The sequence below is a fragment of the Lonchura striata genome, chromosome 25, assembly GCF_050655825.1.
Source record: "Lonchura striata isolate lonStrDom1 chromosome 25, ASM5065582v1, whole genome shotgun sequence".
Lineage (NCBI taxonomy): Eukaryota > Metazoa > Chordata > Aves > Passeriformes > Estrildidae > Lonchura > Lonchura striata.
In genome coordinates, this window is record NC_140727.1 from 4,191,444 (window position 1) to 4,207,689 (window position 16,246).

Below are 16,246 nucleotides of genomic sequence, written 5' to 3' on the forward strand. Positions count from 1 at the left end.
GAGGACAGAACAGGATGAAGAAGAGCTGAGAGCAAGGGATCAATCTGCGTGTATCCAACCTGCCCTGGCACTGCCCAGGGCTCTCCTGCACTCCATTAGTGCCAGCTGCCCGCAGGCCAGCGCTGGCCCAGCTCCACTCACCAGGTGCCACTGGTCTGTGCTGCACCATAAGACACTCCCTGGCTTTCTCCAGAGCAGCCTCCCTCTCTGAGCAGCCCAGTGTTTCTCCTCCCAGCCCACTTGCTGCTATATATAATCTGAGTGCTGTCTACCTTTCTGCAGAGCGAGCTGGGAGTCATGCTTCCCAGAAATCGTGAGGTGGCATTCAGAACGCTGACGGTTCCTGGAAAAGCCTGCTCGGAATGCCTGCTCCAGGCTGCTGGCTCTCTTGTCCTGTATAGTTCACAGGGTCACTCAGGTTAGGTCTGCTGGCAGGACACAAACTGGTCAAGTTCAATAAATGAACTTTACCAGTTCTTACTGGCTCATAAAAATAACATTTGGCCTCTGTATGTCAAATAGATCCTTTGGAAAAATCGGTTTCTCTCTCCTTGCTCAAGTCACATATTTGCTTGCTGCCATCTGCTCTCTCCTGCCTTCCAGGGAAGAGTTCACCCACCAGCTCATCAATGAGAGCAAACCCACAGACAAATCTGGCTGAATTTTTGTTTCTTCACGGGCACAGCTCATCCTTCCCATGACCTGAGTCTGTGCTGCTGCAGCGTTCCTCAGGCAGCTCGTGACCTCAGTTATTCCTCAGTTCTCAAAACGTCACTGCCTGTATTTTCAGATGTTTTAAAACCAACTTCCCTTTTTATAGTGCCATCGAAACAGTTTTCTGTTACTTTCTTACTGCTCAGCAGTTTGGGAAGGTTTCATTGCACAGAAAATTTATCTCAGGGGCTCAGGCCCCAGGATTTGGACCCTCCTGAGTTATGGAATAACAGGATCAGAGTACAACAATGAATCCAGGGCCTGTGAGGCAGGAAGAATAGGGCTGGTTGTTCAAACGCTGCCTCTGCCAGGTCCTTGGGGCATGATTTGGGATGAATCACCCTGTTCTGTGTGCCCTTACCCCATGCCAAGGGTAAGTATGACATCGCTGCGCTCAAAATAGGAAGAAGCTGCTCCTCCCTTCGATTCCCGGCAGGTGAGGAACAGGATTCCTGCAGGAAGGAAGCTGATGCCACAGGGCAGGAGGGACGTGTTCAATTAACTGATGGCACAAGCGACAGTGAAGGAAGTATTCAGTATTCCCTGGCACAAAACATTCCCTAAGATTTTTCCCACTTCATTTAAAGGGAAAATACAAACCAGCAGTGTCAATTTAACTCCAGAGGGGAGAAAGGAGACTCCAAAGGGGAACAGACCAGGTGCTCAATACTGGGTAGAGCAGAGAGGGTGCCAGGGAGGAGGGAGCAGGGTAAGGAGGATTGTGAACATATTTACAGCCATCTGGCACCCTGAATTATCCTAACAATGAGCCTGCTTGAGCGCTCACTGAAACACGGAGAGGGAAGGAAGGAGTTTGTTTGGGCAGAGGATCCTGAGGGCTTCATGCTTTCAATGTATGCTTTCTGGAAAGCTTTATATCACTTATAATTATTTATGTTACTGGAGATGTAGGGAGATTAAATGAGAAGGAAGTGGAAGGGCTACTCCTCCTGGCATTTTTCCTTCCAGGTTTCTAGAAATCAAGTCATAGGAAAGACATCTTGGGAAATCTTGGCTTCTTGGGAAGCAGCAAGATGGATCAGATATGAATCAAGAAAGTTTGTCATCACCAAACTTCCACAGTACCCAGTGCAAAGAACAGCATAAACCCACCAAGTTCAGTCAATTCCAACCACGGAATTTATGTATTTTCTGCCTTCCATTCCTTCCTGTGCTTAACAAAAGACTTTTCACTCTCCTACCTACATGCTCTCGATAATTCCAGTGCACCACAGCTTCTGCAGGGCCTCGCCTCCGAAAGGTGCCATTTTAAGGAGTCCCTTGGATTCTCACGGGTGGAAGGCAGCTCGGAGCCAGCCGCGCTCTGCCTCCCCCTCGCCAAAGCCCGTCGCTGGTCGCGCTGTGCCCTCTAGTGCTCGTTCTCCCGGTCCAGGGCTTCTGCAGCCCGAGTTCGCCGGGAGGATTGGGAATGCGCTCCCGCGGAGCAGCCAACGGGAGCTTTCCATGGAATTACAGTCATTGAACTGTTTGCCTTCCTTCTCCGCACGGGCTCTGCAGCAGCGTGTTGGTGCCCGGTTCCCCGTGCAGTGCACGCACGGATTGACAGGAAAATACATCCAAGAACAGCAAACTCGAGTGCCACCCGTTCCCACCCCGGCCAGGCAGCCCTAACTTTGGTCCAGACCCGTTTGATTCACAGTGGAAGCACATTTTCCACACCATTAGAAATCCAGGTGTGTTGGAGAGAGGAGAAAGAGTGATTTGGGAACTTTACTAAAGCACTTCAAACACTTGCATTGAGATGCACACTGAGAATTCCCAAATTCAACTAGTTTGTGGGCATTTGATTATTGCCATCTTCCCTGGGATTCCTCACTTTGTTCTAGGGAATACTTTGTCAGTGTTGATCTGGGAGTTTTATTTGCAGTGAGAATGCTTAAGCTCCACATAGAAATTCTGCAGCAATTGAAGCCTCCAGCGATCCAGAACCTCAGAGCAGAGAGAGGTAAATATTCTTCCTCCTTCTGTTCCTCCTGTTGCTTGCAGAGGAATGACGTGGTCTGTACAGAGATGTGAACGAGGAGGAACTCTGGATGATTGTGGGAAATAAAGGGCTCTCTCAGGAAAAAACTCATTAATTTGTGTAGTATGTTAATGTAAGGGATTTCACCAACAAGCAGCCTTCCACCCCCCCCCCCCTCCAAAACTGAGACAGAAATACCCCTCAGTAGATGATCAGAGAAAACATTCTCATCTCCACAAGTCTGTGCTTCAAAGCACACCTCAAACACAGAATTTAACACCAGAAGCTTTTGGAGCTGCACAACTGTAACAGGAGTAACGGGGTGGGTATGTATGGGAGGTGTGAGCACAGCCAGTATTTGGCATTAAAAAGTCAGCACTCAATTATATCCTTAAATACACTTATGACTTGTACAAAACAGGGCAAGTTTGAACTCCCAAGGCTGATCCTACAGCTTTTGGTGTGGATCCCCTGATAGTGATGCTGATGAAAGAACAGACTGAAGACATTCTTGGTTTCCAGGAACACAAATTACCCAATTCACTCCAACTGGGTTTTGCTGTGACATGGGAGCTCACTCAAAACACACAAATGTAGAAGAAACACCACAGCACACACTTTTAAGCGGAATAATTATGACTCATCACAGTGATGAAGCTGAGAGACACAGATGTGATTCTGAAATGAGTGCAGAAAGGCACTTGCTGCAGGGATGCCTTAATTTCAATATGCCATTAGCCAGGAGCTCCCTTCCAGCCTCAGATTCCTAATTAAACATGATTCCTGCATGTCCTCAACATTCCCAGGGACAAGGATGTGACCAAGCCCCTCACAAATGGCCAGAAGGTATCAGTGGTTCACCAAAGCAATGCTGAAGAGCTCTGGCTGGCTGCTCCCCAGTCATCACTAGATTATTTTTATTTGAATTAACTCTAGTCTAGAAGGAAATGCCCCTCAAACACCCTGTGTGAACACATTACATTCAGACAGGAGCAACCAGCTCCTTTTCCAACATGAACCCACACCCTGGGGTCATTTTTTTCCTAGAAGAAAATCTTTTTCTCAGTGCCAGAAGCTCCCAGCTTTAATGTGTCCTGTGGTTTTCTGCTGGTTTGCTGTCAAGGCCAAACATTTATTTTTGGATTCTCCCTCATTTTTGCCAATTAAATTAGAAGCAGTAGGAAGGACTTTCCTTGGCTATTTTGGGGGGTATTTTTTTTTTTTTTTTAATGAGACACAAAGCAGAAACCAAGCATACTATGAACTGTAATTTTAAAATTTAAAACCAGAGGAGTGTTCCCCAGGAGATCAAACTATAACTCCAGTAGAAACCTCCCAACAGCAGTAGCAACAGGAATTTCCCTGCTCCAGGCTCTGCAGAGGGACATTTTCTATGTCCTGCTTCAAGCAGCTGCTGTCCTGATATTTTCTGTCCTGTCCCATGGGTTTTGGTACCCCGGGGGAGCTGCATTCCTGACTCTCCATTTGTGCCAGTCGATCGATGAGCAAATGGAGAACACGAGTGTGCACATCTAACGTGACACTGCAACCCCTGGCACAACCGAGAGACTCAGAAATGGATAAAAATAATTCAAGCATCATTTTTTTACCTCATAAATTCAGATCTCGTTCTTCGCTTCAGACCTTTGCAATGGGTATGACCAGTGAAACTGGTGTATTTTTAGTATACAGCAGCTCTGCTGCCAAAATCAACAATAGTTCTGTTTGCTGGAAAATGGGGCAGTTTTCATTCTGAGATTTCTCATTACTCCGTCATGCAGTTCAAAGAATTTTACAGTTTTCTCCAAGGCCAAATTCCTGAATTCATGGGATTCCACGAGAATGTTGTCTTCCCCATTCTCACATAAAAATATAGATGAGTAAAGCTGAAAGTGAGCTGCCTGCGGGTTAGGCATTGAGAGATCCTTGGGGTTTATATCCTTGGCAGTATGAGGTTTTTAAAATTAATTTAATTTGAGGGAGAATAAAGGAGTGAAAAGGCTAACTGGTAATTATGGAATGTGCGGGAATGGCAAGAGGTGGTTCTAGGAGTTCTTGGTCATATTTCATACCCAAAAAAACTCCCTTTTTTGGAAGTCTGATCTGTGAGAGCCCCAGACCACTCCCCTGACCCAGGCACCCTGGTCATAAAAATAACCCTAAATTCCTTCTGTACTGTGGTTGGGTTGAATTAACCTGGAAATGGGCAATGGCATGTAGGGATGTAATTGAGAAAGGGGAAGATTTGCCTCGGAACCTGCATATGTCACATTGCCCTGGGAAAGCAGGAGTAATTCAGGGGACATTAGGAACTACACACGGCAGCAGGAGCTGCTTGGAAACACACACTTTGGAGTTCCCTTGCTACTGGACTTAACTAAGCAACCTGAAGAATTTTATGAGGAATTTCTTCCTATTTTCACCCAGTGCATTTGTACCAAATCATGGCTGAATTTACCCTTCCTCGCGCGATGTTGACAGCCACCTTCGGGAGCACGGTTTGTATTTTCGGGTTTTTTTCCTCCGCTTGGACTCTGAACCGCGTTGTTTCTCATCACCGCAATGAAGTTCACACAGCCTGAGGGGAAAAGCCTCTCCTGAAGGCTTTGGGATGGAAATGGGGCATTTCGGGTGGAAGCAGAATGTGTTTTGGGGTGGAAATGGGACTTTGGGGGCAGTTTCTCCCTCACCGCCGCTGTGAGGGGCCTGAGGGAAGCAGGAGGTGTTTTTGGGAGAAATGGGACTTTGGGGGCAGTTTCGCCCTCACCGCCGCTGAGGGGCCTGAGGGAAGCAGAAGCTGTTTTGGGTGGAAATGGGACTTTGGGGGCACTTTCGCCCTCACCGCCGCCGTGAGGGGCGGTGGGCGGGGCGCCGCGCGCGCGCGGGCGGCGGGAAGGCGGAACTGCGGCAAATCCCAGCCAATCAGCGGCGGGGTCGCGGCTCTGCCCCTGCCGGCCGCAGCTGGGGAGCCCCGTGGGTGGCGGTTTCCCGCGCGCCCCCTCAGGCGGGTGCCCGGGCGCGGGGAAAGGCGCCCCCGACCCCTGAGGGAGGAAGATAAGGAGAAACAGCAGCACTGGGAGGGGGAGATAAGGGCCGGGGAGGAAGCAAGAGGGGACTACACAAGACAAAAGCCCCGAGAGAAGGAGGAGGAGGAGGAGGAGGAAGGAGCAGGACGGAGGACTCTGCCCGCCGGCACGGCTTCCCCTCAGCGCAACAAAATGGAGGGCGGGGGGCTGTGCTGTGGGACAGAGCGCAGGCTAGGGCGCTGCTGGACAGGATAGCGGCCACATCGCTCGGTCCCTGCCCGATTCCGTCTCGGGACGCCGGCAGCGACAGGTGCCTGGCGTTGTGGCAGCAGGTGAACTGAATAAACCAGCGGCTGGGGCAGGGAGAGCCGGTTCCGCAGGTTTTGCCTGCCTTTGAAGATGTGCCCACACAGCACCTGAACTTTCTCCTTTGCCATCGAAGTGCCGTGTGACAGCCTGGTTTTACCTCAGCCGCGTGCAGCCCCAAAAGATGGATTTAACTTGTTCAAAATCATCCTGAAAATCAGGTTCCCTGTTTGGCCCCAGAGCCAGTGGGAAATGCGTGCAGAGGGTAGAGCTGTGGGGCTTCAGCTGGAACAGCAATTCTTCTCCACCCTCTAAAACTAAATAAAGCATCCCAAAAAGTCACCACCCATTTCTTGCCTAATTGCTCATCCAGCAGTAGAAAAGTCTATTTGCCAAGGGCTTTCTCAAGTGCATCCAAGGGATTTTTGCCAGGAATGCTGGACTAATCCCAAGATAAAACAATGCTTTCTCTAGCTCGGGAGGAGGAGCAGCAGGTTTTTTTTTTTTAACATTGTTCTTGTGTGAGGAATATTTCAGCACCAGACTTGGCTCAGGCTGCCAGGCACAAGGCAGGACCTGTGAAAAGCAAATCTCAAGACTCACCCAGACTCGGATGTCTGTAACATCTGTGTAAAACTCACCTGGAGTCCAAGTTCTTTCCCCAGAAACACACACCACTCTGCAAATTTCCACCCCATTTAAACAAAACCAGAAAGAATATTCCCTTATTCCATTCCTTCCCACAGGTGGACATACCCCGAGAAGTAATCCAATACAATAGTCTCAATTTATTTGAAATAATTCGGATTGAAAACTTTTTAATTTAAAATTTACAGCACACATGGGGAGGAAACATGTTTTGTTACAACTAAAAGTTACCAGAAGAGTGCTGCAGGGCTGTTGTCTTTAATTTAACACTGTCATGGCTTTATTCAAAACACAGTTGCACAAAATCAGTTACTCCAAAGTTTCAGGAAAGAGTCGGAGAAGGAACCAAACCACACTATATACAGACTGCCATACAAAGAGCATTAAAATAGGACAAAACCTCTACAAAATATAAAACCCACCCTGACGTATTTGCATGAAAAGACCACCCACCAAGCAAAAAAGTTTCAAAAGTTATCTGGAGGCTCTGAATTCCTCGTTAAAAAACGCTGTTGCTGCATGCCGAGCGGAGGACACAGGACCGGGGATGGTGACACTGGGACAATTCTTGGGTTGGTGAGGGGCTCGGGTTCCACGTGGTGGCTGCGGCACTGCGGGTGTTTGGGAAGTGGGAAGTCTGGCCTAGGGAAGGGCTGTCACCCCTCGGAGCTCAGTCTGTCTGGTCTCAGGAGCTGGACTTGCTTATCCAAACAAACCCACTACCCACATTATTTTAATCCATCAAAATAGACTCTTTTTTTTTTTTCTCCATTTAAAACTAATTTTATCTGCATCAATAATAGACAGTTAAGTAAAACCCTGATGTGGAGGTGCTCTAACGTACACACTTATAAATAACAAGTTTCAATCTAAAGACAAGAAGCAAAAGGATGGGAAAACACTTTTTCTCTCAAAGCTGAGCACCGAGTAAGTGCCTCGCCCAGAACCTTCAGGACATGACAACCATGCACTGACCCACCCAGGACTCATCACAAACACAGGGCTTGGTTGAGGCTGCAAAGGAAGTTTCGCCACAGCTTTTCTAGTGTCTTTAGAGACATCCCTTAAAAAACACAAAGCCCAAGGAGTCAGTTGTTCCCGAATGTCCCACCGCCCGCCAGACTCCGCTTCGAGGCCGGGAAGGTTCGGCCCCGCTACACAGCTACAGGAGAAACCCAGAGTTAAGGCTCTAGTTGGGGGGAAAAAACCACACACACAGGGAGTGGGGCTTTGCAGAACTTCAACCCTGCGTGATCTAAACTCCACCGAAGAGCTGGAGGTCACACTGAACTAGCGTGTGAAATTCCTAAGGAACATCCACAGGGAACCAGGTGATGAGGGACTGACTGGCTTAGGCCCAGGAATCTCCCTCCTCCCACCTGCAGGCTCTCCCCAGTTTCTGGCAGCTATTGACAGCCAGGACAGATACAAAAATAAGTCTCTGGAATAAAGCTGTGTGTGATATTTGGTTCGGGACCTACGTGAGACAATGTCAGTCAGTGTGATACCACGACTACACTGTGTGAAACCCAGATCACGCCTGAAGGAGGAATGCCAGAAGTCAAAATTTGTTTCCAACAGGAAAAGATGATACATTGGGGTAGATTAGGAATTATAAAGGCTGCTAGATAAAAAGCTTCTCTGCACGTCCCCCGTGTTCGCTCCTGATGCGTCTCTGCAGCCACTCAATGTAAACCACCAAATATTCCCAACTGTTACACAGAAACGGAGCATTTTACAGCCAGATTTAAACAGTTTAAGAGGTGACGTGCAGAGAAGGTCCAGCTTGGGTTCATTCTTCCCTTCAACAGTTCTAGAAAAGCTGGGGGGGTGGAAAACAACACACTTGGAGGAGTTACCCGTTCACTTCTGCATCAGAAATGCATATTTCATCTATTTTATACATTTTATAGCCATGAGTGGTGCAGAATTCCCAGAATGACAATGCAAGAGCAAAGTGAGTGAAAGTTTAACAAAGATTTCTGGCAAAAAAGTTTAAAACTACACATTAATTGCTTCGTTAATAGCTGCAGTGACAACGGACTTGGGAGAAAATTTATGATTGCAACCCTTAATGGATCACAACTCTTTCAGTTTGCCAAAATACACCCTTGAAGGAATCTAGTGAATACTCCAAACACTGAACATTGGAGCAAGCAGGAAAACAAAAACATCTTCTGAAACCCACTGAGGCTTTACCCTGGAATACCCAAAATAGAGAGGAGCCTTGAAAAAAAAAAAATCACAGGAGACACTTTTGAAAAAACTGAAACACGGGTTTCATCTACTTGGGGGTTTCCAGTTGAATCCATGGAAAACTTGGCCTAGAGTCAACTGACTTAAAAGAGTGGAGAATTCACTGTAGAGCACTTTTCAGTTCAGCTTTTTAAGCTTAAAAACTTTAAAATTCTGAATTAAAATTCCCAATATTAAACCCATGGGACATGGGGTTGGATTCAGGGCTAACAATGACCAACACAGCAAGATTGTACAAAATTAAAGAGCTCCAAAGAAAAGTCTGGCAGGGGGGAATTTGCCAATGGCTTCAGTGATTATAGGGCTGAAAATTGTTCTCTACAGAAGGTTCCCTATGGGCTATCAGAGCTTATCTGGAATGATAAAAGGGGCAGGAATAGTAAAACCACACTTCTGCTATAAAAAGTTAACATAGGATTTCTGTCAGGACATCTATGGTACATGGACATACAGAGCTGCATAATCACTATTGCGTCTTCCGTAACTGGAGAGTCTGGTCCTGCAAATTAATCCTCCTCTTCCTCGCCTTCATCCTCGGGCTCTCGTTTCCTCTTCTCCCCTCGGACACCCTCTGCTAAGGAGAGAGGGATGCACACAGCCCGTTATGCTCTGCCCACGCAGCACTTACAGCCAGGGAGGGCAACGGGGAGCGTGTGTGGTGCAGGGTGTTCCTGCCAGAACATCCCCGCAGCACCAGCACAGCGTCCTGCACAAGATGCCCGAGTTGCCTGCGGCGGAGGGCCGGGTTTGGGCGGTGTGCTGTGCGCTCTGCTGGTGGCAGCACGCAGCGCAGTGCTGCCCCAGCCACTCCATTCATTCCCCAGCAGCCACCGTCCCCTGGCCAGCAGCCCGTCCCGACTCCAGGGCTGCGTTTGTACAAAGCCAAAAATTCACACTGCTCCCTCGCAAATTAAGTTTTTCCAAGTGGAAAATCCAGCTCCCAAACCTGCTCCGCTGAGCCCAGCATGTGGAGCAGATGGGAGCTAAGTTAGGGAGAAATTCTGGGATTTGTCATTACAAAGATGTGGAATTTTTTATGAAAAAATGTATTTAAAAATACTTCAGTAAGCCACTTCTTGCAAAGATAACTTTGTCCCTGTAGCAGAATTGCTTATGGAGAAGCTGGATAAAGGGAAAGCACCAGCTGCCCCTGGCTGCCAGGCTTTGCCAGCAGAGACTCTGGTGCACTGGAGGGATATTTTCAATGTATATAATGTAAATAATGAGATGCACAGCATCTCATATAATTTCAAATGTAAATAACAATATAATTTAAAATACAAATAATTTCAATGTAAATAATGAGATGCACAGCAGCACCTCACTCCTGTCCACATTGAAGAACAATTTCCAGCTGCACAGCAGATAGTGTCTTTCAGAAAACTGTTGTTTCTTCCTCACTTTTATTTTATTTTGTTTTTGTGTTAGTGTGCATGTCCCAAACCCACAAAAAATTATAGAGAATTGATTGTTTCAGTCACAACTTCAATACTTGAGCACTTACCTTCCTCCTCATCACCTCCTTCAACGTAGTCATCATCATCCTCTTCATCCTGTACAAAAATTGGGAGACATTTTTACAATTGCTGCTTATTGAAGTCTTGCTTCCACAATGACCCCAAGCAGAAATCCAGGAATTCCCTGCACTTTCCTCACCAGGGCATCAATCAGCCCTAGAGGTTCACTTCTTTGCTTTTCCCCACTGTTCACTTTTTTTGAGCCAGCTCAAGATTATTGAAAAATTAACTGTGGGAGAGATGCCAGCAGCTCTAGATTGTCTTTGAACCCACAGTCATTAAGGGCCTGGAGGAAAAGGTGCATAACTCTCAAATTACTGTGAAAACTAGTAAGTTGTGTTGGTTTGTCTTGTTCTAAAGCTGATAGATGAGGAATGTAAACGAATTAACAATCAGCTCCAGAGAATTCAACAAACCCAAGTCTTGTTTTTCTATCCCTCTGCTTGGTGGAATTTTGTACACAGGAGAGTGTGACAACTCAAAATGGGGAAACAAGCCTCTGATAGCGGTCCTTGGAATACTGGAATTAAACCCACTCCACATTAACTCCCTGGCAGGAAGCAAACTCTTATCAGAAGACTGGGTGGCCACAGGGGCCTTCAATCCCAAATGGGGGTGCTGCTTTGGGGCACACACCCCACACCAGGCACAATTCTCCTGGTGAGACCTTGTAGTGTCAGAGGGGAGGATCTGAGCAGGACCCAGGGCTTTACTGCTGTCCTGTAATTTGTGTGACCAGTTTATAGCTACAAGAACTCTACTCATCACCTTCTGAAAGGTGGCTGTTTTCTGTGCTCTGAGAACTGTACCAGAACTGCTTTCTGTAACCACAGAACCGCACAGGAGCTTCTCTTTGCTTCCTGCACTTGGCAGCATTCACAAACTTTACCTGAATTTCTTCTTTCATCAGGTATGAAAGACCGACTTCCTCCTCCTCTTCACCTTCCCCCAAATCTGAAGCTCCATCATCTTCATCATCTTCCTCTTCATATTCTCCTGGAGGCCCAGCTTCATTCTCATCATCATCATCATCTTCATCCCCTTCTGCAGTGAAGGACACACATAAAAGATCAGAAGCTCAGTTCCATTCACTCCTCTCTGAGTATTGCAGGCTGGGCTGGTCCTAATAGTTTTTTTCCTGAAGGATTTGGGGATTTTAATTTTTTTTCTAAATCCAGGCAACACACAGGAAATGACCATGATTGTAACCAGGTTAAATTTTGTCTTTTTTTTTTCTCTTAAGAAAGACTCCCAAGTATTTTTCCATCACAAGCTTCAGACAAAACTCTTGATGTCTGAAGCAGCTACAAATACAAACTCCTGCCATCCCTTAAGGATTGCAACCAAGTTGGGACCAAAAGGAACTAGGTGTGCTTTTGGAACTAAAATTTGTATGATACTGAAGCAAGGGCCTGAAACCATTACAAAAGCCTGTAAGATTGTAATTTTTTATTCAAAATAGTGTGCATGTCCCCTTGCTCTGTATCACTCAGTGGCACAAAGGGCTTTACTGCTGGCAACAAGAATATTTGTGTCTTTGCAGAAGTATCTTTAGTCCAATTCCCTTAAGCCCAGGTGGCTTCTGCAGGCCTGGAATCTTGTTTTTGCTCTGTATCAGTGCATTAATACCAAACACACTCTGGACTCTGCTCTTCAGGAGCACGAGCAGCATTGTGTACTCAGAAAAACTCCACACTACATAGAGATCTTTATTCCAGCATCCCATTCCTGCCCCCAGTTTTTGTTTCAGGAAGTTACCATCATCATCATCTTCTGAGTCTGGTGCCTCGTTGTCCTCCTGATCAAACCCATCCAGGTATGTGATCTGCTGGAGCAGCTCAAAGATGCTGTCCCTGTAGTCCTCAAGGTTTGTAATCTCACAGTTGAACAGGTCAAGACTCTTCAAATTCTTCAGATTTTGCTGTAAATAAATGAAAAGGGTTCCAGATACAGCAGGCTCACAACCCAAGAATAACAGAATTTACTTTGTAATCATCCCTCGTTTCTAGTCAGAATTTTTCTCCCTCAAAGTTCAGTCCAAGTTGCTGGCAGCAGCCAAATCCCCACGGAAATCACTCGTGGGGAATAACTCCCACACCACAGTTTGATGAAAACTCCTCAGACAAACACACCTTAACAAACAAGCACAGGGGATTCAGCACGACACACCTCAGCCACTTTTTCTTCAAAGACACAACAAGCCAAACCATCTCTGATTTGGGACATCCCATTCCTGCCACATTTTCCAGCAGTGTGGTTACACATGCTGTCCTATAACCATGGCACCTGTGAGTCCATCAAACCGGGCTGACCACGAGACTGATGAACATTTGTACAAATCCATTGCAAAAAATATTAAGGGTTCTTGCCAAAAATTAGTGCTTATTACATCTCCTCAGAGCTCCTCCCACTTCATACTTACAAGAGCTTCCACAGTGCCAAGATCTTTGATTTTGTTGCCACTTAAATTTAGATATGTGAGATTAGGACATCTCTCTGCAAGGACCTCCAGGCCTCCGGAAATGACGTTGTCGCTCAACTCCAGCTATTTTACAGAAAAAAAGGAATTAATAAATAGATTTTCAACCTTAGATTCAGCTGCATCACTGTTAATTGTTGTCCTTTTAAGAATGGAATCACTTTTAAAGATTCGCCCAAGGTAACAAGCTTTGGCTGTCAAAAAGTTCCTTTAAGTTGAGAATTACAAACTGCTCCTTAGAGTCTCATGGGTTTGGGCACCTCAGTTTTAAACTACCAGGACTGGAGTTCACTGCCAGCATTGAGTGACCCAAAAGCCTCCTACCAAGGCACCCTGCTCAGCTGGACCTTCACAATGTCCAAGCAGTTACTGCCCCAAGAGTCGCTGACCAAAGCCAACTCACCATAATTAACTGGAAACATCCGCAACAATTCCAGTTCTTAAAAATACATTTCAGAGGCCCACAAAACACCTTCAGCACCACACGAGCCCAACCACAAGTGCTGAAAAGTACCACCACAGCTTGTCACCCCTGCCGGTGCCATCCCAAAGCGCTGGCAGCCAGGAGATACCCACCTTTCGGAGCTTACTCAACGTGGGGAGTTTGGCCAGCGACGTCAGCTCAACGTTGGCCATGCTGAGAAACTGGAGCTCCTTAAATGAGTCATTGAGCCCTTCGATCTCCCCGTTGCTGGACCGGCAGTTATCGAGCACCAACTCTGTCACCTGCAAACAGGCCAGCGAGGCACGTGTGGGTGTCACAGCAGTGAACTCCCACACTCACCTGAAAGCCACCCCAGGGACTGGGCAGTGGCTGCAGCTTTGGGCCTTCATTTAAAATCAGACCAGATTTCTGCCCTGAAATCACCAACACCTCATTTAAAATCACCCACCTAATTTAAAAATTATGCAGCAGTTTCCTGTCCTCTAAAGCACAAGTTAAACTCTGCAAACACTGCCACCTGAGCCCAAAACTCCATCGACAGAGTACACTGGTACTCTGCTCCCCATAGAAGCACTGTAGCCAACCAACAGCTGGCTTCTCCTTCTTTAACTGTGCATAACCAAACTCATAAAACCAGTTTCTCTCTGAACCTAAAACCTGACTCCAGATTATTTTCCCAGAGAGTCCTATTAATGGAACCCAAATAAATAACTTCCTTGTGCCCAAGCCACTCAATAATCAATACAGGTCACATACTTGGAGAAGCAACAACAAGAAGCAGCCAATTAATTTTAAATTATTTTATCCAGAGTGGAACATCCACTTGGCAAAGGACAGGCACAAGGTGACTCTTCCCCTGCACACTAACAAAATTTTGGGAGGGTTGCAGACGCCAAGCAGCACAGGGCCAGCCTCCCACTATTCCTTTATTTTTTTTCATTAAAAGACGTCCATTATTCCATGCAGACACCAAATTTGAAGGCAAGCTGCTGGGGAGAGAGGGAGGTTCCCAGCTTCATCCCCAGCGGCTGCACGCTGGCAGCGCGACGAGGCCTCTCCGGGTACCTGCCACCCGCAAACACGGGCGCGTTAAAACAACAATTTTGGGCAGTTTTCCCCCCCCACCAAAACCCACGTGCGCCAGGTCAGCGAACGTCTCAGGACTTTACTCCTGGGGCGAACCGGGCGCCGGTTTTTCCCCGGTGGCGGAGCGGGGAGCGATGCTCCGGAGCCCCGCGCGGGGCCCGGGAGGCGGCGGGGGCCGCGCGGCGCACGTGCGCTCCCGCCTTGCCAGGGGTTCGGGGCTTTTTTTATCTTTTTTTTTTTTTTTGGGGCTGTTTCCTAAGAAATGGAAAGTTGGAAGCGCGGGGTGGGGTGTGGGAAAGCGGGGAGGGGGTGTAGAGACCCCACTGCACGCCCGGCGGGGCGGCGGGAAACAACGTTAATTATACTAATTAAAGGCGCCGGAATGAGCGACGGGCCGCGGCCGGGGCCGCCGCTGTGACCTGTTTACTGCGGCCGGGGGAAGCGGCGGATTAACGTCGGGGGAAGCCGAGGCCGCCGCGCCCCCCGGGAACTTCGGGGCACCCCGAGCGAGCGGGCGGAGGGGGAATGAGAGGGGGCCGCGGTCCGGGGCCGCGCCGGAAGCGCCGCCCGCGCCCCGCCGGGCCCTGCGCCACGGCTGACCCAGATTCGGCAGCGGTGCCGCCGGGCCTGCGCGGCCCGAGGCGGCAGCGACGGCCCCACGGGGCGGGGGGAGCGCGCCCCACCGGCCCCGCCGCCCCTCACCTTCTCGGGGGCCCGGTTCCGCAACTCCAGGTTGATGCGCTTCTTCATCTCCATTGCCCCCCCTCCCGCGGTTCCGCACTGGCGAGGGAGGGTGGCCGAGAGCGGCCGCGAGGGTCGCTGCGGCTGCGGCGGGCGCCGGGAGCGCGCCGGGAGTGGGTCGGGGGTCGCCGGGGCCGCCCCGGCCGCGCCGCTCCGCAGCAGCTCCGGCACCGTCAATGGCCGCCCGCACACTGCGCCTCCATGACACGGCGCATGGCGCCCCCCCCCGGCCACGCCCCGCCCCGGGGCGGGGCTTCCGCGCGCCGCGCCGTCATTGGCGGGGGCGCGCCGCGCCATTGACCGAGCCCGCTGCCCGTCAGGACGCGCGGGGGCGGGGCGCGCGGGGGCGCGCGGGGGCCGGCGGGGGCGCGCGCCCTGAGCCGGCGGGGCGGGGCCGGGGCCGGGGCGGCGCGGAAGGGTCGCGGCTCTGGGATGGGCGGGGGTCGCGGCTCTGAGGGGTCGCGGCTCTGGGATGGGCGGGGGTCGCGGCTCTGAGGGGTCGCGGCCCTGGGATGGGCGGGGGTCGCGGCTCTGAGGGGTCGCGGCTCTGGGATGGGCGGGGATCGGGGGTCGCGGCTCTGGAGTGGGCGGGGTCGGGGGTCGCGGTTCTGGGATGGGCGGGGGTCGGGGGTCGCGGCTCTGAGGGATCGCGGCTCTGGAGTGGACGGGGGTCGGGGGTCGCGGCTCCGGGATGGGCGGGGGTCGGGGGTCGCGGCTCTGGGATGGGCGGGGGTCGGGGGTCGCGGCTCTGAGGGGTCGCGGCTCCGGGGCAGGCGGGGGTCGGGGGTCGCGGCTGTAGGATGGGCGAGGGTCGCGGCTCTGAGGGGTCGCGGCTCTGGGATGGGCGAGGGTCAGGGGTCGCGTCTCTGGAGTGGGCGGGGTCGGGGGTCGCGGCTCCGGGGCAGGCGGGGGTCGGGGGTCGCGGTTCTGGGATGGGCGGGGGTCGGGGGTCGCAGCTCTGGGATGGGCGGGGGTCGAGGGTCGCGGCTCTGGAATGGGCGGGGGTCGGGAGTCGCGGCTCTGGGATGGGCGAGGGTCGGGGGT

General features: G+C 50.1%; 1 protein-coding gene across 2 annotated transcripts; it reads right to left on the minus strand.

Annotated features, from left to right (window-relative positions):
* Positions 1-6,831: 6,831 nt before the first annotated feature.
* On the minus strand, positions 6,832-15,410 carry ANP32E (acidic nuclear phosphoprotein 32 family member E). 2 transcript variants are annotated; one of them, XM_021542106.4, is made up of 7 exons: positions 15,164-15,410; positions 13,507-13,656; positions 12,874-12,996; positions 12,210-12,372; positions 11,341-11,495; positions 10,439-10,487; positions 6,832-9,505 (listed from the first exon to the last, which is right to left on the minus strand). In XM_021542106.4, the coding sequence occupies exons 1-7, from the start codon at positions 15,215-15,217 to the stop codon at positions 9,441-9,443; spliced, it is 759 nt and encodes a 252-aa protein (XP_021397781.1). In that variant the 5' UTR covers positions 15,218-15,410; the 3' UTR covers positions 6,832-9,440. The 2 variants fall into 2 exon arrangements, with proteins under 2 accessions (XP_021397781.1, XP_021397780.1); XM_021542105.4 differs by having other exon boundaries at positions 6,832-9,508.
* Between the last annotated feature and the right edge of the window lie 836 nt (positions 15,411-16,246).